This window comes from Limanda limanda, chromosome 8 (assembly GCF_963576545.1).
Source record: "Limanda limanda chromosome 8, fLimLim1.1, whole genome shotgun sequence".
In the NCBI taxonomy this organism is placed as follows: Eukaryota; Metazoa; Chordata; class Actinopteri; order Pleuronectiformes; family Pleuronectidae; genus Limanda; species Limanda limanda.
The window spans coordinates 10,981,730-11,009,059 of NC_083643.1; the positions used below are offsets into that span (position 1 = coordinate 10,981,730).

General features: G+C 42.0%; 2 protein-coding genes across 2 annotated transcripts; one reads left to right on the plus strand and one right to left on the minus strand.

Moving 5' to 3' along the window:
- Window positions 1–27,126, minus strand: mapk8ip2 (mitogen-activated protein kinase 8 interacting protein 2). The gene is made up of 14 exons (XM_061077146.1): window positions 27,062–27,126; window positions 14,243–14,348; window positions 7,898–8,128; window positions 7,702–7,780; window positions 7,108–7,311; window positions 4,340–6,575; window positions 4,035–4,243; window positions 2,999–3,074; window positions 2,102–2,274; window positions 1,893–2,002; window positions 1,675–1,800; window positions 1,130–1,200; window positions 943–1,041; window positions 1–73 (listed from the first exon to the last, which is right to left on the minus strand). Exons 1-14 carry the CDS (start codon window positions 27,124–27,126, stop codon window positions 1–3), a joined length of 3,858 nt encoding a protein of 1,285 aa, XP_060933129.1.
- On the plus strand, window positions 16,874–19,823 carry LOC133009410 (gastricsin-like). The gene is made up of 9 exons (XM_061076912.1): window positions 16,874–16,929; window positions 17,017–17,158; window positions 17,301–17,418; window positions 17,966–18,084; window positions 18,550–18,749; window positions 18,839–18,955; window positions 19,072–19,219; window positions 19,395–19,493; window positions 19,668–19,823. Exons 1-9 carry the CDS (start codon window positions 16,874–16,876, stop codon window positions 19,821–19,823), a joined length of 1,155 nt encoding a protein of 384 aa, XP_060932895.1.
- Window positions 27,127–27,330: the final 204 nt, after the last annotated feature.

Sequence of the window (27,330 nt, forward strand, 5' to 3'; positions counted from 1 at the left end):
TTACTCTAGGTAAATGTCCTCAGTCGGGCAAGCGTACTCCAGGTGTTCCTGGTAGTACTCCTGGAAGGCTCGACTGCAGAAAACACAGATGAGAACATGATGAAATATCTGAACAATAAAACGTAAATTAGGTCTTAAATATGATAGCTTACGTTATGAAACGCTTTAGAATAGTTGAGAAAGTGCAAATGCGATTTTTTTTAATGACACGGTTTAATTGTAATTGATGTACAACAAAACAAAGAATGAGAATTCATGTGCAATGATGTCAAAGGTGCACAACTCCTCTCCTTCATTTTTGCATTCAAAACAGTTAAGTACTTTTTCTATTTTAAAGGTTATTTTCAGCTTTATAGCTGCACATATTCTCTCAATTTAAATCTGTCTCAATTCTAGCTGAATGGTAGCTCTTACTCAGCTGCCTGCTCTCACTCTATCCAGAGACAGACATCTTTAATTATTCAAATCTGACCTTACACACAAGCTCACACATAAAAGAACCTGGATCATGTGTTCTTATCCAGCTTCAATAGGGAGTAAAAATCTATTTTATAACATGTCATCATCAAACCTGAAGACATAGATATTTTAAACTTTAACCATAAACTTTAAACACAAATGCAATCAAATATGTAGAACTTGAATTAGGACAACAAACATAAATGCACATCTCTTCCTGCATTTTTAATTATGTAAAATAAAAGTTTTCATATAGGTGCCATCAAAGAGCACTAAAAAAGGGATATAAGCTAAACATAGTTAGCATCATTTACAATCTCTTTTATGGACTGTTAGCATTTCAGCATCTTGGCAATTACAGAGCACTTAGAGTTTAGGTCAAGTAAATATGTCGACTCAGACATGATTCACAGAATAAAAAGATCATTACTGTCTCATGGTATGTGCTTGATGTATAGTAACTGATCTAATGATGTAACTCACCCAACACACTCTGCTACAGGTCGCATGGACTCCTGGGAAACAAACACATGGCAAGCAAATCGGTTCAGCATGGGGTGCTTGGTGATGAAGCCGAAGTAGCTGCAGAGAGAAGGAAACAGCGTGATGCAATCAGTCAGCTGTTCCAAAGGCAATCTGCAAACAGCACGGCAGAATCTGGTTTGTTTACCAGTTGTTCCTCGGATGGCAGCCACAGAACGAGATGTTCTTCATCTGGAAGAAGTGACTACATCTGTCGTACTGAAGAGGTGCGAGAGAGGGATTCAAGAATACAGAATACATAAATACCAGTTTGCATTCACTGTCTTAACATACTTTCTATCTTAACTTGGTTGAAATTACATTGAAGCTTGAACAAGAAATGAAGGAAAATGGGCAAAGAAATCAATCGGAACAGGTTCTAAGATTTTTTTTTGCATTTTTGGTTTTGGGACATTTTCACTGATTTCTCTGAATAATTCATGGGTCCTGATATGATGCAGATTCCAAATGAAAATCATGATCAAGCTGTTTTAAATGTGGTTTCATGAGGGGGCTGTGGGCGGAGGTATGACCTCTAATAAGTGACATAATAGATTTGATTTTTTTATGCTGAACTCTACTTTACGGGTTCATTCAACATACTTTAAACAAATTGTGGGAAATCGTCAATAGAGCACTAATCCAATATTATTGCATTTTAAATGACACTTCATTCATTCATTTTTTCCATACCTCATCGAGGGTGTCAAAGTCATCATCCTCCAAGCTCATGATCAGTTTCACTCCCTGCAAGCTAATCTCCAACTCACACAGGGAAGGAGGTCGCACGTGTACCGTCCGTTTCCTTGATATCGCAATCTAAGCATCGGAAAAACCTCCATTTTAATAAAACATAATTTCACACTGCAAGCTGTACGTGTACATATTGTGGTGTTTTCCACTTTGCTTACCTTCTGCATGGCAGCACAGAGAATGCCGTTCCCTTGGTGATTAGGTACTTCAACAGACCCCAAAAACTGAACGTTGAACGTCTCAATCCAGGCTGGATTTCTTTTCATTCCTATGTATGATGTGGACACAAATGCACAACATGAGACTCCTCTGCCTTTCATAATGACACAGGTGAAAAGACAGTGGGTTTATATATCTGTCCACTCACCCAACAACTCCTTAGACTGTCCCATGACCTCGTGGGCATAGAAGGCAGGGAAGATACCCCTCTCCCCTGTCCGCATGTTGTAGCCTCTGTACCAGTAGTCATCCTCTTCTTCCTCCACGTATAAAGGATCGTCCACGTCCAGCTCCAGCTCATCCGCGTGTCTGGGAATGAACCTGCAGAGGGCAGCAGAGAGGCTGAGTAAAAATAATCAAATCACCTCTGACACCATTTGTCCTTTCATGGAATCCTTGCCGCTGAGCATCCTATAGACTAGATCCTATAGCATCTATCTGGGTGTCAGGTGACTCCCAGTGGAGCAGAGAGAGAGAGAGAGAGAGAGAGGAGGGATGAAAGAGCTGACCAGGAACGATAATGGAGTGGAGGGAGGGAGAGAGAGAGAGGGAGCTCTAAATGTGGAGACGTGATTACTGACAGTGGGCTGTGGTAAAGCAAATGCATAATTAAACATGCACAGGGTGTTGGTGTATACAAGAGAGGAAAATGAAGCTTTCTCTCTCGTGCACATTCACATACATACAAACACAGATGGTGGTGTTACTGGCAAATCTTCAGCTCTGGAGCCCAGCTATAGTTTGGACATCTACCCACAACCCTGACATAATGAGTGATCCATTATGCTGCATGACAAAACATCTCCTCTGTTAATTTGAGTTTCCCTGTACTTCAGTTTTCCTGGTATGTCCTCATTTCTCATCTGTTCATAATGTTTCAGCTTTTCCATGTGTTGCCTGATTTCTTTTGCTTTGAGAAGGGAATGGAGTTTGCTTGTTTGGATTAATTGCTGCCTTCCTGTTCTGCTTTTGTGTCTTCCAGTAACACAAAACATAGAAGCCCCAATTGTTGTCCCATTGTTGGAAATGACTGTGGTGGTCTTACCTGTAGACGGCCCTGTGTGTCTGGTCCTTCTCCTCGCCATCGATGGTACAGGAGAAAAGTCCAAAGGATTCTGTACCTACCAAGCGAAGAGACATGAAAAAGCTACATGAATTTTCCGAGAGGAAGTCTAAATTAAAGTTGATTGGATGTGTCAAACAAAAAGAAATGGGGCTGTACGCCTTCTAATGAGCCTTCATTATGCAAATCACCCTTCATTAGAGATACAAATCTTGAAGAGAGAGCACTGATTGATGGTGGTTATACTGGGAGGCAGAGCCCTCCCATTCATCTTGTGGGATCTTCCTGACATATTTGGAGCAAATGTAAATGCATCATGCTGACAGTAATGAGTTAAACTCTAATAAAGAATATTCATCCTAAAGACCATGGAGGGATAACTATACCACATAATGCTGAAAAGCTTTAACATGTCGGATATGTAGTTTCCACTGGCTTGAGTTCCACGTTTTGGTAAATACAGCTATTCACTTTCTTGCACAGAGTTAAATGACATCATTACTCTCCTGTCTGTACAATAAATGAGGTCACAACCAGGCGACGGTTAGCTTAGCTCTGCAAAAACACTGGAGGCAGCAGAAAACACATCCAACGAATAAATCTGACTGTGAGATTCTTTCTTCATCAGTGACACCATTGAAACTTTCTGTGAGGGTGCAATACCAGGAGCTGATCAAACGTCAAAGTTGCCAGAATAGACATTCATATCTGGTAACAGTACCCCCCATGATATAATAGTCATTTTATGAAGTATCTTTGCATCCTATAGGATTTTAGACCCGACCTGGTGCTTACATAGTTTATAATGATGTGGTATAAATGACGTTATTATGACAATGGCACTATTATATATTATATTGTGATGATATCACATTATATGACATCGTCATTTATTCCAGAAAGGGGTGACAACAGTGCCTGCTTGTGTGCCTATACTGGTGCGAAGGAGGCCTCCATTCTAATTTTAGTTTCAGATGGACAGAGTCATGACTTTCAAACAGCACTGTGTGGGACTTACTGGAGGAGCGGGAGGTGCTGTTGACGAACACGTTGAGAAACTTCTTGGAGAATGGGAGGTCAGCTTCAGGGGAGGAGTCCTCAGAAGAACTGAGAAGTTCTGACCTCACCTTCGCCTCATCTCGACCGTAGCTCACCTGACTCCTTCCCAAAGGCTCCTCGTCACATAGCGTGGAAAGCTCGCTGTCATCACTCAGAACAGAGGTGCACCTGGTAGGACAAGATTCGTCAATTTCTATTTAATATCTAATATCGAAATGTAAAAAACTTAGAGTAACATTATATTCTTAGCTTGTCACAGCGCACCTTCTGAGGCTGACTAGCTCCAGCGTAGTATTTTCATCCACCACTAGTGTGTATTTCATGGAGTCATAGGCCAGTTCTTCCTCTTCATTCGACGGCCTCAGAGCCAGATCTTTCTCACACAGTGGGAGGTCATGGTCGGATAAACGCTGGTCTTGCACACTGGTATCGATGGGCGGTGAACTGTCCAGCTCCAAGTCACTACCTCTGAAGGACTGCTTCCTCAAGCCACTCACAAATGGATAAGAGTCCCCATCGTCCTCCTCCTCGTCATTGTCTGTGGAGTAGGTAAGGCTGAAGCAGCGGTTGGTCTGGGTGGTGGGGATGTCGAGCGTCAGGCTATGTTTGACCTCTGTGATACGCTCAAGAGAGGCTGACGAGCGGCTCCCCGGCCTGGGCTCTGTCTCTCGACCTTCGTCCTTGTCACTGGCCACACTCTCACTGAAACTGGGTGAGTCCAGATCCTTCCTTCCCTCCAGCATCGTCAAGTCGTTATTGGGCTCCTCATCTTCCTCCTGTCTCCTGCCATTCTTCGATGTTTTTTCCGTCAAGTTCTTCTCAGAGTCTTTACTGTTATACAAGGAGCTGAAATCTGCGATTCCTCTCTCATTGTTTGCACAGCGCTCTAAAATAACAGGGGTTGCTGTGTCACCAGTAGAGTTGCTCATATAACTTATAACTACTCCTTCGTTTGAAGACTCCACACTTCTTCTTTCTCCAGGCTCCATCCTTTCCATTCTGTACCCTTCACCATCTCTCTCTTCTTCCTCTGATTCCTCCATCTCTGCTTTCCTCTCTCTGTCCTCATCATTGAAGCCATCTCCCTCTCCAATGTCTGAGGATGGTGAGATGGTGTCTGACACTGACACCTTCCTCTTGAAGCACTCCTCGGGACAGCTGATTGGGTACGAGCCTTCTGAGATCATCCTGTTGACCAAGTTGCTGAGCAGCCAGGGTGAGTCGGAATTCTCACTTAAGTCATCCTCACTTTCTGACTCTGAGTCTCCCTCACTTGTTCCATCGTATTCATCTGAACTTTGTATTAGCCTGGGTCCCACTGGCAGGTAGAAGGAGCGTTTGAAGCTCTCCAGGCTGTGGTCTGGTTCTATCTGGAGAACCATCTGTCTGGACAGACTGTCCTCACAGCTTTGGGCCGGTGGCAGAGTCTCATCTGGGTCAGCCTGGTGCTCGCAGGACAGCTCATCATCCACATTCTGCAGCCCCATCAGAGCTTGACCGTCATCATAAGGCTCCGGGGGTAGGATGGGTGAGTCAAGAGGGGATGGTGTACCCATTGTGGGTGAGGGTAGAGGGGAAGGAGATGGTAGAGGAGATCCTTCTTTGATTGGGTCAGGCTGGCCCAGAAGCAGAGACGCTTTCAGTCCAACAATACCACTGTCCTGCTCCAACTCTGTGTCTGGGTCCAGTTCCTGGTCTGATGTAGGTGAGCTAGCCTCCTCAATGGAGTTGGTGAGATGAGATGAGCGTCCACTGCTACTTTCATCACTGGTAAGGTCCAGCTCTGTCTCTGAAATAGAGGAGATCATGTTGGAGACAACAGGACCTCCACAGGCAAACGCTGCCTCCAGCTCCCCTTCAATGTCAGAGTCAGACCCCGGAGAACTGAGGTCCTTTTCCTGGTCTGAAGTAAAGTATCCCCGCTGGTTCATATCTGCTATCCCTGGATCGGAGGATGGAGAGGTGGAGTCGTTAGCTGCTGCCTCCATGGCAGAAATTGCTTGAGTATCTGTACTGTTGGACTGCTCAACAGCCTCTGAGTGGCTGGAGGACATATAGCTGGAGAAGGAGACAGGCTCAGAAGGTTCAATGCAGGGGAACTCGATGTACACTGACTGATTCTCCTTGCACACCATATCATATGTCTCCTTACACATGTACTCCACATCGAAGTCCTTCTCTAGCTCCTCATCGGTCAAGGGGGTGTCAGCGCCATCATTGGGTCCCATGGGGGCAGTGGAGGACAAGCAGTGACTGGTTCCATCTGGGTCTGGGTCATTCTCCGGCTCGATACCTGACTCGCTGGTGATTGTGTAGGTGTCGGTGCCACACCGGTTTGAGTGTTTGTGATTGTGGTGGCTGTTGAGGTCATGGTCCACCTCTGTGTCTGAACACTGGGAGTGCTCGTCTACGGAGGGAACCCTGGCCGTCTGGATCAAAGGGTCTTTTGGCTCAGTGACATCACCGGAGCACGAGTGGGACTTAAGTTGACCGAATGAGCCTGCAACGATAAAAAGGTGGAGAGAAAAATGAAGGGGCGTTAGAGAATAAAAATAGACAATGACATCTGTTCTTCATCTGCAATTGTGCAATTCTCAAAAATGTATGATGTTTAACATTTTATTTCTTTTGCATTTTCTATTTATTCTGTTTTTCATGCTTTTCCTTTCATATTTTAAGCCTGTTCAAAAATGTCTTCTCCTTCTTCTTCTGAGTTTGGTTGTTTTAACATTGCTATTTAATAAACTTTGACTTGCAAAAAAATGCTAAAAAGAGAAAGGAGATATAGAAGAACATAGAATAGAACATAAAGACTAATGAATGAATAGACATGCAAGTGGTGATCTCTTTCACAAGTTGATGACGGATGAACAAGTTCAGCAAACTCTTCCTATTTTACAGAAAAAACTAATTTCATTTCCTGATCCAATTTGGTTTGTAAGAATGTTTTGCTGAACTTTTAGTCAAATTCACAGCACGACACTGATGTCAATGAAATGGCTCTGATCTCGCCCGGTGGGCCTTCTTGTTACCGTATTCCGGTCTCTCGCGCCTGTTGCCCTCACTGTCGCAGAGGAGGGGCCTGTGAGGGGACTGGGGGTTCCCTCCCTCCCCTGTCTGTTTGTGTGGAGTACCTTTGGTCTGAGACCCTGGTGCTTGGGAAACTGGAGAGACTGGGCACTGGCCTGTCACATGGCTTCCATCCTCCAGACATGAGTGAGTTGGAGACAGACGACCTAGAAGAAGAGTAGATGTTGTAAATGGTTATTATTAATAATCACCAGGCTTCATTTGAAGGCAACAAGAAAATGGAATAAAACAGAGTCTGGCAATTTCAGAAACACACAACAGAATATAATTACCTAAATTGCAACATATACTTATTTGTATTATTTTTTTTGCCTCATTTGAGCCAATCAATGTCATTGTTTTATATTTCATCATATTATATTGAGAGACATTACTCGAGAAGTTGGCTCAGGATGAAGTAGTAAAGACAATCAGGAAATTCAACTGATTAATTATGAATTATCAATAACATATTTATCTTGCAAAAAGAATGAAATAATGAAAACATCTCCACTGACCACACCTGATTTACAATAGCTTACTAATCATGTACTCACCCTGTGAGGTGGGGTTGCGTAAGGAGTCCTGCCAGCTTCCTTTCTTTGGGGACTGACTGCTGTTGTTGTTAAGAGAATCCTGATAAAAAAGAGAGAGGAAGGTCTTTCACAAGCTTATTGATAGTAATTATTTAAGTCTAAATATTATGTATAATCTTTGTTTATGTGTTCGGGAGCAGAGCTTCTGTTTGCTCACCTGCGACACAGCAGTGGTGAGGTTCAGCGTGGTGGGTCTGCTCTTTGTAGTGCCAAGGGTAGGGGAGAGAGGAGGGGAGGCAAAGGGGGATGGGGTCGCATCGGGGTCAACCTCGTCATCCTCCTCCTCGTCATCGTCGTCTTCGTCATCAATCATCTCAAACTCTTGGAAGTCGTCCTGGAAGGAGCATATCGGGTGGTGCATGTCACTCTTCTCCAGAATGAGGGAATCCTGAAAACCCAGAAAAGAAAGAGAGCGACAGAGTTAATGATGGAGTAAGAGGATGAAGGATAGGATGTTTTTACACACACTGATTACATTTCCAATCAAAGATACTTCAATGAATGCATCCTTTCTTCTGACGGCACAGGGGAAACTAGTATGTAGAGAGCAAACACAAAAGATAAATGGCTGCTAGCTTGGATTCACTACACACTTATTCCTATTTCCTTTAAAAAGTTGCCAAGAATGAGCCTGTCTGTGAATGAAGAAGTAGGAGAGCACAGATGGACGACACGGCAACACAATGTTTGACATATATACACACTAACCCTGTATCTATGTCCTTCATGATTTTTTTTTTAACTAGTTAGTCATAACTACCCCAACACTAGACCTCCGCTAAGGCTAAGGCCCTTTCTTCCCACATAAAATAACAATCAAACGCTGATATAAACAACTTCCTTGGCAGAGGTAAAATGTGACATCACACTCTCTCACTGACTTTAGTAGAACCCGCCACAGCATCAGTATCATAAACTGCACGGTCACCATCACATACATTTGTGTTGGTGGGTTTGTTTGAGCATCTTTTTCTTACTTTAAATGTAATTGACAATTCAAACATCAGGATTGATTCATCTGGTTTGCAGGTTGAACAGCGCTGCAGTTTCTGTGCCCCCGTTTTAATGGACAAATCACAGCTTATCCTCTCACCGTGCACGAATCTGCTGACACCCGGTGCATCCACTTTATGCCACAGCACCAGAAATCAACACTCGATCTATTACCCAGAGAGCACACATGAATATTCAAAGTCAAAAAAATGTTTTCCTGTGATTGAGCCGGGAAGACGTGTTTTGAAAAGCTGGCGACATAGATCATTATTTACAGCTAGTTCACAGCCTACTGTCAAGCCTCACTATGCTGTTTCCCCACACCAGCCCATTATAATCCATCACTGGGGCGATGTGACCTATAATATGACGGTGTAAACATATCCTGCGATCCATCAGCCGGGTTGTGAAAACGCCACCTCTGCTTGGGAGAATAATCTGCGGCGTCAGGAGACGTTCTGCGAAGCCGACTGACAAACAGGCGAGCTCGAAGAAAAGAGAGAGAACTATAAAAAAGAGTTGTGTCATGGCGAGAATCGATGCCCATGGTCTGCGGTTCCCAAGGGCATCCCCTCCGGCTCGGTGACTGTCGCCCAGCAGCCTCATTCAAGCATCTCCTCCTGCTGGCAGCGGAAGTGAAGGAATTTAAACCCTCTCCCACACTCACAAGCATCAGAGAGCGCTAATGTATTATATGCAAATTAAGTGAGTCTGAAGGCAAACTGGTATTATTTGTGTTGCATAAATACACTCAGACCCATACAAACTGTACTGATCCGAATAACAACCGTATTACCTGCACCGAGGAGATTATGTTTTCCATTTCCATTTGTTTAATGGTTTGTTTATGGGCTTTATTATGAAAAACTAACGGACAGATTACCATGAAACCTGGTTTATTGCGAGCAAGGGAATTGTTTTCTCCTGATTTCTCAGAGAATAGGTCATGGATCTTGTTTTTTAAGAATCAGGCATGTTTAGGCGATTGTTCTTTATTAGTGTGTCCAATGGTGCTGATTCAAATAGAAATCTGGATCAAGGGGATTGAAATGTGGTTTCATAACGGGACCTTGGTGGAGGTTTGTACTCTACTGAGTCAAAGTTAATTAAATGTCCCGTAAACGGCTCATTTGTTGTCAGTTCTGCTCTACAGCAGCTGCTCAATAGAAAATGTCTCAGGCTCAGGAGGTAGAGTCAGTCTTCAATTAATCCGAAGGTTGGTGGTCTGATCCCTGGTCCGTTCGGTCCACGTGCCGAAGTGTCTTTGGGCAAAATACTGACAAATACATGAATTTCCAATTATGTACCATTAGCGTTTGTGGTGTAAGTGAAGCACTGTTTATTTTGTGCTGTACGAATGGGTATTCTGGATCTGGAACCAGTGGGCGAGCCGTGGGCTTCCTGTACAGGTCATCAGTCCGTTACAGGGCTAACAAACAACCTTCTCTCTCATTCACACCTAAAGTCAATTTAGTCTACGATTAACATAATCCCAATCTGCATGTCTTTAGACTGGGAGTCAGAGTACCTGGAGAAAACCTTCACAGACACGGAGAGAACATGCAAACCACTCAAAGAAAGACCTCAAACTGGGATTCAAACGCCTTCTTGCTGTGAGTTAACGTGCATTTCACCGCACCACCGTGGATATCAGACCATATAGAATCCATTAACCATTTATTGAGAAGACTGTGCTGCTGCTGCTGCTGCTGCCGCACATCACAGAACCGTGAGGTGGCAGCACCACTGTACAGCACCGGCCTCAGCAGCCGAGGAAGCTGAGGCTTCAGGTCGGACTGTTAGGGAATCCTGGTTAGTAAGCTGATCAGCTGACGAAGAGAAACCGAGAGCAGGATCCTCAATCGAGAATCGGCTTCACGGCTTTGTGGGGGATCTTAAAATCTCGGAAAAGAGAAGTAGAAGCCGGGAGTTAAGCAGTGTTTACGATGTAACAGATAGCTGTGGGTCAGAAAACTAAAAAGGATAGTGGTGCAAAGCATTCTTGCTGACTAGTACACAACTGTTTACTGACCATGTTGCAACGCTGTCCAGACAGAGTAGATATGAAGGTTTTCTGATCCTTGATGACCTTTAATGAGACCATGTTGCCTTTTTTCAGCTGAGGTTTTTTTTTTATATCGTGGAGGCTGTCTATGTCGTGCATAAAATCACTGGTGCATCGCTGGGCATAATTTATTTTGTTTTTATTGTACAATTAAAGCAATTAAAACAGAGTTAGTTTGCAGCTAAATCGCATGTGTTGTCCCTAGGCAGTTAAAACAGGAACATAAAGAAATAATAATACCCTTGAAAGTCCTGACCAGTATTGATTCAGTAGATAAACGTACATTACAAAATCACCAACACTGCAAAATATCTATTTGTTTGTACAATAACAGGACACAATGTGCCCAGTTAAATCAAATGTATCTTGTAATGTGGTTTAGCTTTGTGCTGGAATTTATGACAGATGCAGATTTGTCTTCTGTTAATGGAGACCCCCTAGTGAGTGATGGCCTTCCACCTGACTCATGTGGGTGCTAGTGGTCTTCACGAGAGGAATCAGAGGGAAAACGAGGCAGAAGCCGCAGGGACAAAAGCATGTGAACTTGTTATGTTTCTATGCCACGGGGGGAATTAAAAAAATTGAAGGTCAAGAAAAAGCCAAATGACTTGTGAAAACACATTTATAATCCTGATCCCCAGATAGAAAGGAAGGACTGAACTAGAACTGCAGAAACATTTTGGCCTTTGGCCTGAAATGACCATTTGCAAAATGAGACATTGATTGTGATCGATCTTTAACTGCCTGCCCTCTGCTTCAAATGATAGATCAAGCTATTTTAAGGCATGGTGCATGTATGTGTGTGTGTGTGTGTGTTTTTGTGTTGTTTGCTTTCACATCCCATAACGAATTGGAATTAATCAGAGCTGGGGATTGGGGCCGGAGGATAATCCCACTGTTTAGATTGGCTGATCCTCGGGAACATCAAAGACATGCTGTCCAGTATGAACGAATCTCACTGACACAAAAAGCAAAACCATCAGCAGAGTTCCGGGCACGAAGGAGGCTGACGAGCTGACAAAGTGTCACAAGCCCTACTGATGCAGGCAAAGTCAAACACCATGTGAAATACCCTCTGCATAAAGCTCTGTCTCGCTCTTCTTCCTCTGTTGTTCAAACATGCAGCTCGACGTGTCTCAGATCCATCGCATGTCAGCAAGATTTCCTCCTCTGGGCAATAATGAAACATAACAAGGACCGACACTCTCTCGGCCCTGTGCTTTCTGGAAGAGAGCAGTCAGGGCCTGTGCTGATGTGTGTCTGATGTGTGTGACTGCATGTGGGAGGCAAAGAGGTGAAAAAGGGCACTGATGCCTGGTTTACTGCTGTACGACCTCTCCGGCATGAGAGGGAAAAAGACGACTGTCTAAAGTCGCATTCCCTCAGGGGGTATTTCAACATCCTATCGAAAAAAAATACAATATCATTGCCACAGAAGGGCTTTACTCGCTATCCATAATGTGTTTTTGTTGGTGGATTAAAGTGAAGGGAGCGAAATATCCAGCACAGATTTATGCCGAGAGCTAAACCCTCAGAGGCAACCATGCCTGAGCTAAATCACCTCGGCGGAGAAGAGCAAAAGGGAGAGGGAGAAAAGCCGGGGAAGGAAATCTGTCAGGGGGAGGAAGCGGTGGAGAGGTGGTGGAGAACAAGGGAGGAGGGATTCTAAGCTCTGTCTCCAAGCAACACTCTGCATAGCAGGGAGGGAAGACATATCGGAGGGAGGGAGGGAAACACGGAAGGAGGGAAGGAGTAGGATGTCTCTGCATAGCAGCAAACTGCACTGGGTCACCCACCCTCTGCTGCAGCTGTGGCTCCACGCCACCAGCATAAAACATTTACATCCAACAGGATGGAGAGCGAGAGGGCGAGGGAGGGGAATAGGATAATAGTTCAAAATGTGTAATTGAAGTCTCAGATGGTCAGACATGTAGGATGATGCTTTGAATGTCTCAGTTATTTGCATATATTTCATAACACAGTGATTTGAGTAGGACGCCGAGAGGATTTGCTGCCTAGAGTCAATGAATGTATGGGTGGCTGTTTGCTCAGATCCAGCGTGAAATGATGCTTGATAATGATCTGTATGATCTGAGAGTACTTTAGAAGAATCTTCCTGTTAACACATTATCCAGCTCGCCATCGTTCTACCATCACCCTCAGGTGTTTTTTATCCAGCATGATACTGTAAATTGAGACATGAGCTGTTCGCAGTGGAATCAGTAAACATTATATCAGCAAACAGTGAATGACACATTAACTTTTCTGAGTGAAAAACAGCTGATTTCAGTGAAAAAAATACATGTTTGAAATAGAACTTGACTGACAGTAGTATAATAATTAGGGCTGGGCAAGTTAACTAGTTAATTACGAGTTAACTCATCACTTATTAAACTCAACTAATTATTTTATCTCGCATTAACTCAGGTTTGATTATTTATTGTTTTATTGTGAAAGTCAGGCTTTTATTTTGTGAAAGTCTGTTGCTGAATGCTGCGGAACCGGAAAAAAGAAAATAATTGGCGGATAAACAACCATGGATAAGGCTACGGAGCTTTTACATGGCCATTTTCATTTTAAAGTTCTTCCAGACGGCGGAGTCGACAGAACCAAAGTTATTTGTAGCCACTGCCAAGGTGAATTTTCTTATCACCGGAGTACTTCCAGTCTAAAATATCACCTAAATGCAAAACACACAGTTGATATCGGCAAATCATTCAACGAAACAGCGAGCGGAGCGAGGCTTCGGCAGACTACGTTAGACGCAGGGAGGAGTATAGATTTTTCATAACGAAGAGGATAACATTAATGCCCTGGCAGTGGCATTGAGCTTTAACTTTGTATTTGCTTTGATAACATTGTTAAGTTGAGATTTACACTGAATATTTTATCTAACTGCTACTGTATTAAATGCTGATGTTAAAAGTGTTTGCACAACAAATGTTATGGCACTTTCGGTCATATGGCAGAACATTGAAAATAAAATCGCGCTATACACTACTTTTTAATTAATTATTGGATTTTGCGTATACAAATGCGATTAATCGTGATTAATCAGGGAAATCATGCGATTAATCGCGATTAAAACTTTTAATCGTTGCCCAGCCCTAATAATAATATATATAACATATATATATAACACGTTTAACTGACGCACCTTGTTACTGTGTTATGAAAGGTGCTTTATAAAGTCAGTTTATTATTTTGTAATCACTTTAAGATACATTTTTGATATCAGTGCATATCGGCAAGCAGAGATACCTGTGATGTCTGCAAAAAGGCTCAGCTGATATCTTCCGCCAAATGATATAATGGATCATATCTATAAATGCTTTGTAAAGTTTTTGTAAATGTAGATATTATATACAAGTTTTCATGTTTACATATTAGAAACACAACTCAAAAAATGGGTAAACTATCAGTGAAAGGATCAAGCAGCCTCACCTTCTCGTAAGGATCAGAGTCATAGTTGAGTCCAATCCCACAGTCATCTGTAATTTCGGAGAGATCTTCATCGTCAAACTCCTCCAGGCTGATGTCATGGGATGGCCTGGAAACACATGAGAGAGACGCTCACTAAATGACGTAGAAACAGAAAGCTGATACAATACATATGATATAATATGTCTGTTTCCCCAGTGAATGCTCCAGAGGGGAATTTCTCATTGATATATGCCCGCACACGGAGCCCTTACTCAGGGAAAACTACTGTAAGTGATGGCCTGTCATGTTCTAACTGGGTCTCAGTCTTGTATACTGGAGCCCACACACCTCAATCTTCTCTTGTAAAAAACAGACACATAAAGGTGAAGTGATATACTTAAGTTGATTTGACTGTGAGCTGTGTGTGTAATGTACAGAGTTGTACGTGAATTATTGGTTGTTGCCTTTTTTTTGTGGTAAGGTTTCCCAGCTGCCATTTACAGCTCCATCGGATTACATTAGGAAGTGAATATGTCTCTGTAATGAGCCGTTCTATTGCAAGTTTGTTGATGAGGCTCTATCTCATCTTTGGTCCATTAGTTTCAGCATCCTCTTGCTTCTACAGCAGCCGGCTCACAATGTCTGGAGGTAAATGCTGCATTGCAGTTTTCCTGCTATGGAAAGGACACTCGACATATTACGTATGGTTGCAAGCTTACATCACAAACACACACACATACACACACATGTGTATATATATAGGGGTGTCATCTATCTACACAATGTCAAAGGTACCGGGTAACAAATGAGGATGTGCTGAAGCATCTAAAAGTGAAACAAAGAAGGTGAGTGTCCCCATGCTGCTGGTCTGCTTCAATGCACAGCAAGGTGCTTCTGACAGAAAATAATGGGAACAGTCATCAATAAAAGGTTAAAAATGTGGTTTACAATTAAGGTTTCAAGTGTAAAGAAGAGTTCATTTTCAAAAAATTATACACAAGTCATTCTCAACACACAGTTCATCCTGAACCGCGGTAATATTTTGTCACAGCAGCTGTAATTAGCCACTCAGGAGAAGTTTGCTTTCCAGGTTTTATGCCAGAAGCTTTTTTCTGTCAGAAAAGCTTTCAGGCTCTTCGGGATAAAAAGCAGCAGAATCTGTATGTGACTTCTAAACAGGTTGTGGTGGATGAATGGGTCAAACACTTTCATCCAGGACACTGGGGTGTACAAATCCTGTGATATCTTTGTTTCTCACGAGAAGTCTTTCAGGTAATGCCAGTGCTGAACACAACCTGGTACATAGTACGTGGTCTGGGTCTCAGCAACAAAATAAAATATTACCTCTGACACATTGCCAACTGGAGGTGGTGCTCACAGAGCAAATGAAACAACATACTGGGCAACATGCAGGACTTACACTGAATACTGAGGGAGACTTAATACAGTTAAACACTGAGTAACAATAACTAATGTTTCCAGGGGAGTGCACTTCCTGAAAAAAAACAAAACCTGTGTCAGACTATAAGCTCTGTTAGTCAGGTCTGCAGTGAGCTTGATGTAGTTTCTCTTAAACTGTCTTAAACAAAACGGCTTTATTCTCTAATGACCCTGTGAAGTTCAAAACACTGGTTTGTACAAGCTCAGGAGTGTAGTTGTCTGGCAGCGGTTTTCCAAGATATGACCTTATAAATGTTTAATATTTGCCCATGAATGGGTTGTTTTCGTTGCAATTTTTAACACTTTACAGTTGTGAAATGTTAAATATTGCACATCCACTACAGAACATAGCTTTTCTTCAACCCCAAAGACTGAAATATTATTAGGTTTTAAAACGAAACCTTATAACATAACTTTTTTTATTAATCTGAAAAATCCGTTGTAATAACAAACATTGTGTGATGTATGAAACAATATATAATCTTAATTTTATCAGAGGGAAAAAAAATACTATCAAATGTCAAAATTATGATAAGCTGAAGAGCACAATAAGGTTTTGATAAAACTGTGTGGTTATGATATAACACATAGATTTTCTATTAGTGGAAAACTATTAAACTTGACCTTGCTGTGGATATATATTTAAATAATCAGATCAAACTGTTCTAAAGTGGCATCTCAAGGATTTAGCACAGAATAGAAACAGAAAACTTTGACAAAGAGCCGCTGCACTCGTGTGTGCCACCATCTTGGTCATCATCACCGAGAGCATGCAGACAATTTCAGAGAAAACAACAATGAGTTCTTATTACAAATGGTTTAAATGAAATCACGATATCGATATAATACGTAGCTCAATAAGCATCAAGAAAAAAAGACAGAAGCAGTTTCTGTATTATGAGAACATGTTTTTTACTGTGATCACAATATTATTCTACTACCCCAACTGAAAAACTGTTTACTATGTGGTTGTTATATAATATATCTATTAGGACGTCTTTATGTCTACGTTTATGCAGCACAGAGTGTTGCATGTACAAATAAACTGTGCAGCTGTAGAAAACAACTTTGAGGGTCACCCTGTCTTAACTGATACAACTGAAATCTAAATAAGAGCCGTGCTGATATGGGACCACACAGGCGTATATAAAGTCTCTTCAGATCCGAGCTGAGTCGGATCCACCCAGGAGAGCTGTGTGTACAGGAGGGATCATGAAGTGTCTCGTTGCTGTTCTGGTCTGCGCTGTGCTTGCAGAGGGAGTCGTCAAGTAAGGAATCTGTATTTCCTAATTCTAACTTCAGAATTCTAGCATGATAAGACTTTAAGGTTTTGCTTCCTTCTTCTTCTTCCTCAGGATCCCTCTGCAGAAGCACAAGTCAATGCGCGAGGCCCTGAGAGAGAAAGGCATCGAGCTGCCGTACCAGGACCCGGCTCTCAAGTACCAGGCCAATGAGTTTGCTGGCTCTGCCAACATGTACATCAACAACTACGCTGATGTGAGAACGCCTGGGTTTACACCACTTTTGCATAATTTACACCCCCAATTAAAAAAGAAAAGGTGCTGAAACTAATTAACGTGTTTAACCCTAACTCTTTTTTATTGTGCTCCCTTCTATCTCCAAACAATGTGTTGTCCAGACCACCTACTACGGAGCGATCAGCATTGGAACACCCCCTCAGTCCTTCCAGGTGCTGTTTGACACCGGCTCTGCCAACCTGTGGGTTGACTCCATCTACTGCAGCACTCAGGCCTGCAGTGAGTACGAACCGACAGGATTTACACTCATCTGTCACGTTCCTCAGAGCATATGTGCATGTGAAGAACATCTCCAGAGGACTTAAAGGTTCAGTGTGTTAGATTTGGGTAAAAGGGATCTACTGGCAGAAGTTGAATAGGAAATAATCCTAGTGATGTTTTCACTTGTGTGTTTCATCTAAATTGTACGAATTGTTGTTTTCTTTGCCCTACAATGAATATTTACATTGGGAGCATGCAAACATGCAACTTCACCACTAGATGTCACTAAATTCTACACACTGAACCTTTAAAGCTGATATAGGCTGAGTAAACATATTGATGTTGTATTTTTTCAGCTTATTTCCAAGAGATCACACATTGTATATACATGGAATTTGATATTTAGTGTAATTACAGTCAAAAAAAACAAGTGACTACTCTAATTAAAATTCAGCTCATGATTTCTAAAATCAAAAGAATAACCAGAGTGTGAAAAGGCTCTTCTATAGACATAAGGACAGCTTTAGAAAAATGGCTGCAGAAATCATCCAGATCTATTTTACAGACGCACACACCAAGTTCGACCCCAGGCAGTCGTCCACCTACTCTGCCAAGGGTCAGACCTTCTACCTGCCCTATGGAGCTGGAAGCCTGTACGGAGCATTTGGATATGACACTGTCAATGTAAGTCAAGATATCAAGAACAATCAGTTCAACATGAGAATGGTTACCATGTTTTTCCTTCACTTTTAGCAGACTACACATGACTGAGTCATACTGAGACAGACTCTCACCAGGGAGCAGGCGTACATGTGTTGCCTCGCAGCAAAAACATCCCTCTATTAAGTTGGTCAGACTTGCATCATGCTGGAAAGTGTTTATACACAAAGATCAGTGCAGCAGTCTTATGTGTATTAGAAGTTAAACTTGTATTTTTAAGTAAATATATGGATTTTTAAACAGAGGATACTCGGGGAAGTATTGATAATATAATAATATATAATTAAAATGATAATTCTAACTATTTAGTCTTGGAAGAAAATTACAGTGGGCCTACTTAATTCAATATGCTACACATTGATTATGTGTGTGTACAATCTTAAATAAGCATCTTCTACTGGATCTTATTGGCTGGTTTTGGACCAATAGGTTGGCGGGATTGTGATCAACAACCAGGAAATTGGTCTGAGCACAAACGAGCCTGGCCAGAATTTCGTGGTGGCCAAGTTTGACGGCATCCTCGGCCTGTCCTACCCCTACATCTCCGCCGGAGGAGAGACCCCCGTCATGGACAACATGATTTCTCAGAACCTGCTGGGTGCCAACATTTTCGCTTTCTACCTGTCCAGGTGAAACTGAGCAAATAAGACTTTTATTGTATGATACACATTCTCTCCTCATAAGGAGCTTGCAGCTGAGTTTTGGCTGTGTGGTTTAGGGGAGGACAGCAGGGCAGTGTGCTCTCTTTCGGAGAAGTGGACAACAGCCTGTACCAGGGACAGATCTCCTGGACCCCAGTGACCTCGGAGACCTACTGGCAGATCGGTGTTCAAGGGTCTGTGCTTTTCAACATTTTATCAACATAAATCAATCTTCTGTCTTTATCGAGAAGCTAGTGTGCTGATATTTGTGCAAGAAAAAACAACTTTGGGCACATGCTTCGTCCCACAGATTTGAGATCAATGGTCAAGAGACAGGCTGGTGCTCTCGGGGCTGCCAGTCCATTGTGGACACTGGAACCTCCATGCTGACAGCTCCAAGCCAACTCCTGCCTTACATCATGCAGGCCATCGGGGCCCAACAAAGCCAGTATGGCATGGTAAGACCATCCGAGGGACAGACAGGCAAACAGACACTCACTCACCCACAAAGCAAAAACAATCAGAGAGTAAGCCGCTGTAGTTATTTCCCTGTTTGTATGCTGCACCATTTACATTCACATATCTGCACATGAAACCTCTGAGACACTTTCTCTTCATTGTCCTGATCTCTAGTACATGGTGGACTGCAGCCAGATCAACAACCTGCCGACTCTGAGTTTTGTTATCAGCGGTGTTGCCTTCCAGCTTCCTCCTTCTGCTTACATCATCCAGGTTAGTTACTTCATTCATGTCTGAGAAGATTCATCCAAGTCATGATATATCCTTAGATTTACCACATTCTTGCAAGCATGTATCTGTGTGGGTTCATACACCCTTAATGTTATTGTTTGTGTGTGTACATCCAGTAATGCGCAAATTTATTTTCTCCGCCTCCCATTAAAACAGAATGGATACCAGTCCTGTTCAGTGGGCATCACGCCCACCTACCTGCCCTCTCGTGATGGCGAGCCCTTGTGGATCTTTGGAGACGTGTTCCTAAGAGAGTACTACTCCGTCTTTGACCGCACCAACAACCGTGTCGGCTTTGCTTCAGCTGCCTAAGTCTTGTTTGGACAATATGGGTTAATTTCAGTTAACATATTTGTTAGTGTAAATTTACACCACAAAATATTGCAGTGTACGTCTTTTAAATCTTTAGATTGGTGTTTGATGGGAAATGAAATTACATAATTATCAAGCAGAATAAAGGTGAAAATATGAGATTCAAGAGCTTTAATCTGTCTTAATGAGTTGTCTTTATCGTAACAGCACAAACCCAGGGATGAGGGACATTACAGGGGCTGTCTTCCTTTTTTAATTAACCTTGGGCCTGTGTGTGTATGAGTGTTTAGAAGGATCCATTGGCATAACTTGAATATAATTATCTTTTTTTTAAATGTAGAATCACTTGAAACTAAGAATCCCGTCTTTTTGCTATCTTAGAATGACCCTTTATATCTTAATTGGGTGTGGGTTCTCTTCTATGGAGTCCACCATGCTGCACCACCATGTTTCTACAGTAGCCCAGAATGGACAAACAAAACACTGGCTCTAGAGAGGGCTTGTCATACTTTAAATATTACCTGAAAGCTAAAGTAGATTCTCCTACCCACTTAAGAAGGGAAGGGGGAGGTGAGTGTTATTCACATGGTTGTAATGTGCATCCTCGCCTCTAGATGACACTAAATCCTACACACTGAGCATTTAAAATGGTTTTATATTGTACATTGCTGAACTTTAGTTGCCATTGTTGTCACTGCCGCCTGACAAATGGTTTCAGATACAATATATAATTTAGTGCAAAATGACACCAACCTCCCAAACCTAAGTGTGGTCTGTGGGGGGGATTTGAGCATCGGAACTGTTGCCACCATGGATACACACACACACACACACACACACACAGACACATTCACACAAACAGAAGAGCCTGTCTTAAACCTGGAGCAATAAGGTCACTAATGAGCTTCTCGACTATCCAAACCTTCAGGGAATTTTTGCTTGTATGTGTGAGTGTGTGTGTGTGTGTGTGTGTGTGTGGATCACAATGGAAACACACCGCATGAATGCACCTGTAATCAAAGGCAGCTTGTCACAACTACAAAATATCTCACATTTGATTGTTTTGTATGACGAGTTAGAGAAACGGAAGCTTATACGAGGAAGAGCTGAGATCAAGTCAGGAAGACGAGAATCCTCAGCATGTTGTTCAAGAGAATACAAAATCTGTGTTTCATTACACAAAGCAAGTCTAATTGTGAAAGGAAGCAATGCAACAGATTTGGGTCCAAAGTACAGACTCGGGAGGCTTTTGATGTTGTTTGTGATGGTTTCATTTTGAACTAATCGTGCTAATGTCTTAAAATGGATGTGGTAATGATTTGCTTACTCATAGACGCACATGAAGTCAGTCATCCAGAGTCAGTGTCCCTGTCACTCTGGATAATCCCACAGAACCCACTCACAATGCATACCCAAGATTATTTCATGGGTAGAAAGTACAATAGTGTCAATCAGAACGGATCCACAGTGACACTACAGACACTGTAGTGACAGTGTTTCTGGATAGGGATGGTACCGGGGAATTATATCGAAGGTCATTTGTCAATGCTGTGAGCAAAATAAAATAAATTAATTTGCTGCCACAGAGTTTGGGTGGAGATGGTTACCTCAAAATCTGGATGAATACAATTAAAACATAGAAGCTTGGCCGTACACACTTGGAAGGATTTGCTCTTTAATTTATTTTCCTTTGGTCATTGTCTGGTAAAATCTGTGACTTCCAATTCTCGACTCCATTGTTGTGTGCTTATCAGTAATGCTTCTCCTCTGGACACACACACACACACACACACACACACACACACACACACACACACACACACACACACACACACACATACAAACACACACACACACACACACACACACACACACACACACACACACACACACACAAACACACACACACAAATACTACATCAAACTCCAGTTTTCCATTCTCCTACTTTCTTATTTTATCTTACAATATATGTGCTGTGTCCTTTTCTGAAATGTTATGCAGTTTTAATTTCAGAATCAATATCATATCAATATAAATTGAGATTCAGCCACTATTGCAGTGTTTGCATTATGTCCAAGTCCCTGTTGGATGTTTAGACAACGTGCAAGTGAGCGTACAGTGCCTGTCACAGTGCATTGTGTTCTGCTTGCTTCTTATCCAACATTCTGACACCCTGTATCCAGCATCCAGTCCATCTCTGCTTGTGATCGTTCTTAATAATTCAGATTTGAAGCTGAGGCTTTGAAGCTGAGGAGAGAAACATCAAATTCTCTTCCACAGTTTTAAGCTGATTTAAATCAAATATCACTGGAACAACATTCCATGTCTGAATTGAGAACACACACAGTTAACATGGGCTGTGGTGTAACCCAAGCCAGTGTCCTGGGACCTTTGCTGTTCTCAACCAACTTAGATGTCAGCCGTTGCCGACATACAGTCCATGAAGCCAGATGACCCAAATACGCTGAAACTCAATTCCAAACTGACAGCAATCCTGTTCTTGATAAACTGCAACACGACCACAAGAACTTTGACTTAAACTGCAGCCAGAAAGATGAGCCAGAAAGATGCTGAAAATGTACCTGTCTAGACGACTGTCCAGCTCTATGCACTGGCTAATCAAAAGCAGCCCTTAAAGGACTACAGACAATTCAGAATGGGTTTTAACCAAAACCAGAATTAGGGATCATATAACTCTAGTTTGAGAGCTTTCAGAATTGATTTCAAAGTCTGTCTCTTACTTTTTAAGGTGATCTTATACCACTATATTGTTCTATTAACAGCCTTGATACTTAAGATCCTCCACAGTTGCACTTTAAACTATTTCCAAAGTTGCCACAAAGCTTTTAGCCTCTATGCTGCAAAAAATATGGAACACTTAAAATATTAGACTTAGTGGACAGTTTTCAATGACAACTGATACACCCCATAACTCACAGCTTTTTGTTATTCAAGTTAATTGCTATTTCTTTTTCATAAATAGTACTAGAACCCTTCATGTGTATGTATCTGAATCTAAAGAACATGCAGGAAAAGGGTCAGTCTCCATCTATTCTCGTGGTGACATGCTGAGAGAGAATCCTACAAGAAAACCAGTCAGCACAAAATTACCATTCACTGATCCTGCTCATTTTGCTGCAACGACACACCCAACTGCCACCAGTGAGAGTTTTGTTCTACATCTCCTCGTCTCCTCAGGTCTCGCTCTTTCTTTGCACTTCTCTCCTCTTCTCTGTCAGATTGAAAACAATCTCTCCTTCTCACATTCGTTCTGACAATTTCTCTTTGTCACAAGTTCACAAGTTCACGCAACTGTCTCATTGTGTTAGGCTTTATTTGACTTTTAACAGGGTCGAGTTTTCAAGCCTCGACACAATAAATCATTTTAGAGCTGCAATAATTAATCGATTCACTTCAAATGTAAATATTTTCATGATCAGTCGATTTTAACAATCAATAAAATCTAGCATTTGTGTTTTCAGAGGATGATTAGATAATAGTAAACTCATTGTATTTTGGGTTTTGGAAACAGGATATTCAAAATTATCAACTTGAAAATTACATGATATTACATCAGATATTTTATAGACCTATTGAAAAAGCAACAACTAAAATGATGAAAGCAAATATGTTAAAATAAAATGCGTATGTATACAAAGCAGAATAGTAGATTTGCGTATTTATGTATTTAAAATTCGACAAGAGACGAAATTGGTCATTTTGATTTATTTCCTATAGTCGTTACGCTGAGAGGAAATGAAAAAGACACTCTATTTACAACACTAAAAAAGATTCAAGGAGAATCGATGATAACACGGTGAAGCTGCCTTTGACTTTATTTATTGTTCCCATGTGAAAACCATGAGCACCTGCTTCACACAGTGACATCATCTTCAGGGACAGTTGATGTGGTTGTCACTGAGTCATTAAGATCAATTTCCCAGGCTTTTCACCCACAATCAGTCTCCGGTAATACCACACGCAAACACCCGCAGGCACACACACACACACACACACACAGACGCGTATGAGTCATACATTTAACCTAATGAAGCACTCTCTGTTTTCTTTGTCAGAACCAGACCTGGAAGATCACGCCATTTTTAAATTGAGATGATGCATCGGTTTGCTCTTTGAGGAGGAGGTGGCCGGATTTGTATTAATGAAGTCATCTGATGTGAAGTGAATACTGCAGATTTGTGGGAAATATTCACATGTTGATGGGAAAACAATCTCTTGGACTGTGTAAATATAACTTATGTCATTATTGTTGAATGGAAAAACAAAGCTATAGCAGCTGTGAAGATTTGACGGATGAAAACATGGCAAGAGGAAATATAAAACCACCATGAGGGAGACAGGATGGGGGGGGGGGGGGGCGCTTAAGCTAAAATGAATCTGTATCTGATTTAAGCCTCTTACCCCATGGTAACCATACCCATCACCGCCCAGCTCCCTCCCTCTGCCTCCTCCAGCAGCCTTCAAAGAGTCAGCAGAAGGCAAAAGTGGAACATCTACTGATCACCATAGTTAATTCTAAATGAGAGGGGTAGAGGAGCTGGAACCAGCACGTTTTCCTCCTTTTGCTTAAGAAATAACTTAATTAATCCATTATGTCAATTTTATTTTGTGTTGTTAACTAATTGATTCATTGACTGATAATTGTAACTTTCGTAGAATTTGCTTTCCTCAGTTGTATATGACCAGATTTATAAATAACTTAAATAGCTCTGGTTTTGTCAGATCAGTGAATACAAATAACAACGTACATGCTCTATATATTCTATTTCTATTTATTCTAGTTCAATGTTCTAGAACTCCTTGCTTTTTAAAACTGGATCCAAAATGGAGCCTTTACCATAGAGGTGATTTTTAGTTTAATTTATGATGCATCCTATTCACAGTGTAGTCACAAACTCTGAGAACATGCTTTTATTAAACCTAAAAAATGTGGATGGTTTTCATCTCTGCAAAATTAAGTCAAATTGAGAATTAATGTTTCCATTTATTATGTTCATCCTATTTATATGGATCCATGTCACTTAGTTGAAGCTGAACGGAAGAGTCCATTCCCATTTTCTTTTGGCAACAGAGGACAAATGTAATGTTAAATGATTAGTACCGAGGCATACAGCATGTCTCTGTGTAAACACTTGTGGGGATAGTGCGTCCTCTGTTCAGGAGAAATTACAGTCAGTCATACATTTCTGGTGCTCTGGGAGAAACCAGGCTCTCTTAAGGATTATGTTGCCCATTGGAAACTAAGGTTATGTAAAACAGATTACTGTACCAGACCATCACAATGCAGGTGGTTTCATCCATAAATCCATGAATCAGTCTCACATAGAGATGAGACACATACACATATACATGAGGAAAGCATGGATATACATAGAAAAACTAAATCTACAAATGCACTTTTTATTTCCGTGTTCCAGATATTTCAATATGATTTATTAGAATTTCACTGTTTAAATCTGATGGTCTGACTGAAAATAAACAAAGCTGCTTGTGTACTTACTAAGGTACACAGTAGAGGCCATTACTTAAATACACTAGATCCAGATTTTTTATTTAGATCTGTACCAAAATTGCACTCATAAATATCAGTCCTCTAAACATGCCTGGTTTGTTTTTCTCTGGGAAATCAACGGAAATGTTGAAAAATGCCTCATTATGCAATGTTGGATCTTTCCCCCTGAATCCAGATCCACACCAACACTTCATGGGATCTTTCTCACAAGATGTCATGGAAATCGATGGAGGAGCTTTTGCATAATCCTGCAGAAATATAACCAAACAAACAAATGCAGACAAAAACATAACCCCCTCCATCCTTCTCCACCTCATTCACATACTAGTGACACACGTCTCATCAGTGGTCTATAACACTGCCTTCTATTATGAACAGAGAAGTTAACTGAAAGGTTGCATCTGTTGTAGTTGACACAATGCCTAAGCAGGTCAAAGGTGCACATATGGAATGTCCTGTACCCATTAATCCGCTGATACTACTAAGATTACCTGGCTCAGGCGCTTTTTTAAATGCTGTAGAATTCAAAATGTTGATGTAATGGACCAAGCTTTGCTCAGTGCTATGAACTAAGGTCAAACGACAACTCAGCTTTACAGTATTGATCTGATATGATCCTCTCATGAGATGAAGCTACAGTCTGTAACTAAATCCATGCATGAGTGCATGTTGTGGATAAAAAAAATCCCACTGGGAGTTGCTTCCTAATGTGATTGCACTCTGTAGGACATGGGACATGTGGAGACAGACAGACGGACAATGAAATGCATTAATGCAGAGATCGTCCTCTGTCCCTTTGTTTCTCTTCGTCCTAACACAAGATTAAAGTGATTTTATATAAATGTAAAAATAAACAATAGCACAGAAAATGCCATTGTTTCTTCAGAGGAAGGCCTTGCAGCAGGAAGTGTAGCATGAGGCTGAGGAGAAATGCAATGAGACGTGTCTCATACTCAACACATGTACATAAACAGTCATCTGAATATTGCAGCAGACTCCACACAATTTCAGACAAACCTCACCAGAGAGTTGCACCATTTCACCTCTTTCCACTGACTATCGTCCAAAAAGCAAAACCTATAAGACCCGAACCATGCAGGTCTTCTAACATATAACAACCTGGCTTATTGATCTCTGGTTACTGGAAAAACCTCGCACGGTTATGCTGAGGCGAGAAGAAAACGCCAGCAGATTTGTGCGTCGCAGAGGTCACATCACAGGCATTTGAAACAGCATCAATATCAATGAGACTTCCGTAAATCATTGTTCAGCACCATGCCCTTGCCTGGGTTGGACTCGACAGGGCGTGGGCCTCGCACTGAGAATGCGCAAAGCTGGTGACTGTCGCGACAGCTAAGGATCAGTCCTCTGCCACACATTTCAAAATCAAGCCCCAGACTTCATGCTTCGGTGACAAAATACAACAGCTGTCGTTGTTTTCATCAGCTCCCAGAACACAGACAAGCGGCAGTGTTGAGCCGCAGCATCTCCAGGGCAGGCAGGAGCAGCAGGCCTGTCAGGTTATTAGAATATCAGGCTGCTGCCCAGGCTTTATAATGTGTGCTTCACCACAGTAATCCAAACAACACTGATGGGTGCGTTTCTGCTCTTTAGTTGCTTTAGTGGCCTCTCTCTACACCCCTGCCCATCCTCCTCCCCCCCTACCATCCCTCCTCTGTCGCTTCCCCCCGTGCCAGCTCTTACCTGCATCCGGGAGGAGAGAGGGAATGGAAAGTGGAAAGGGAAAACATCTCAGCCCTGTCCGCCATCTTCTTCCACAGGCGAGTCGCAAGAGCTAATGCAGAAAATCACAGTGGGAGCTCAGTCCATTCACGATCACGGGGCGGCGGACGGACGCGGCCGTGGACGGAGGTGTTTCTCTCTCTCCCTCTCCCACGGATAACCTCCTCCCCCCCCTCCTCCGCGTCCTGGCCGGGAGCCTTGGATCAGACGCGCCCGCACAGCAGCACCAT

Bases quoted from the DNA above. Each gene is read 5' to 3' on its own strand.
- LOC133009410 (XM_061076912.1), top strand. From the start codon at position 16,874: ATGAAGTGTCTCGTTGCTGTTCTGGTCTGCGCTGTGCTTGCAGAGGGA. The intron at 19,220-19,394 runs GTAAGACCATCC...CCTGATCTCTAG, and splicing joins AACAAAGCCAGTATGGCATG to TACATGGTGGACTGCAGCCA. The intron at 19,494-19,667 runs GTTAGTTACTTC...CCATTAAAACAG, and splicing joins CTTCTGCTTACATCATCCAG to AATGGATACCAGTCCTGTTC.
- mapk8ip2 (XM_061077146.1), bottom strand. From the start codon at position 27,126: ATGGCGGACAGGGCTGAGATGTTTTCCCTTTCCACTTTCCATTCCCTC. The intron at 2,275-2,998 runs GTAAGACCACCA...TGCCCTCTGCAG, and splicing joins ACACACAGGGCCGTCTACAG to GTTCATTCCCAGACACGCGG. The intron at 1,201-1,674 runs GTATGGAAAAAA...GCACCTCTTCAG, and splicing joins ACTTTGACACCCTCGATGAG to TACGACAGATGTAGTCACTT.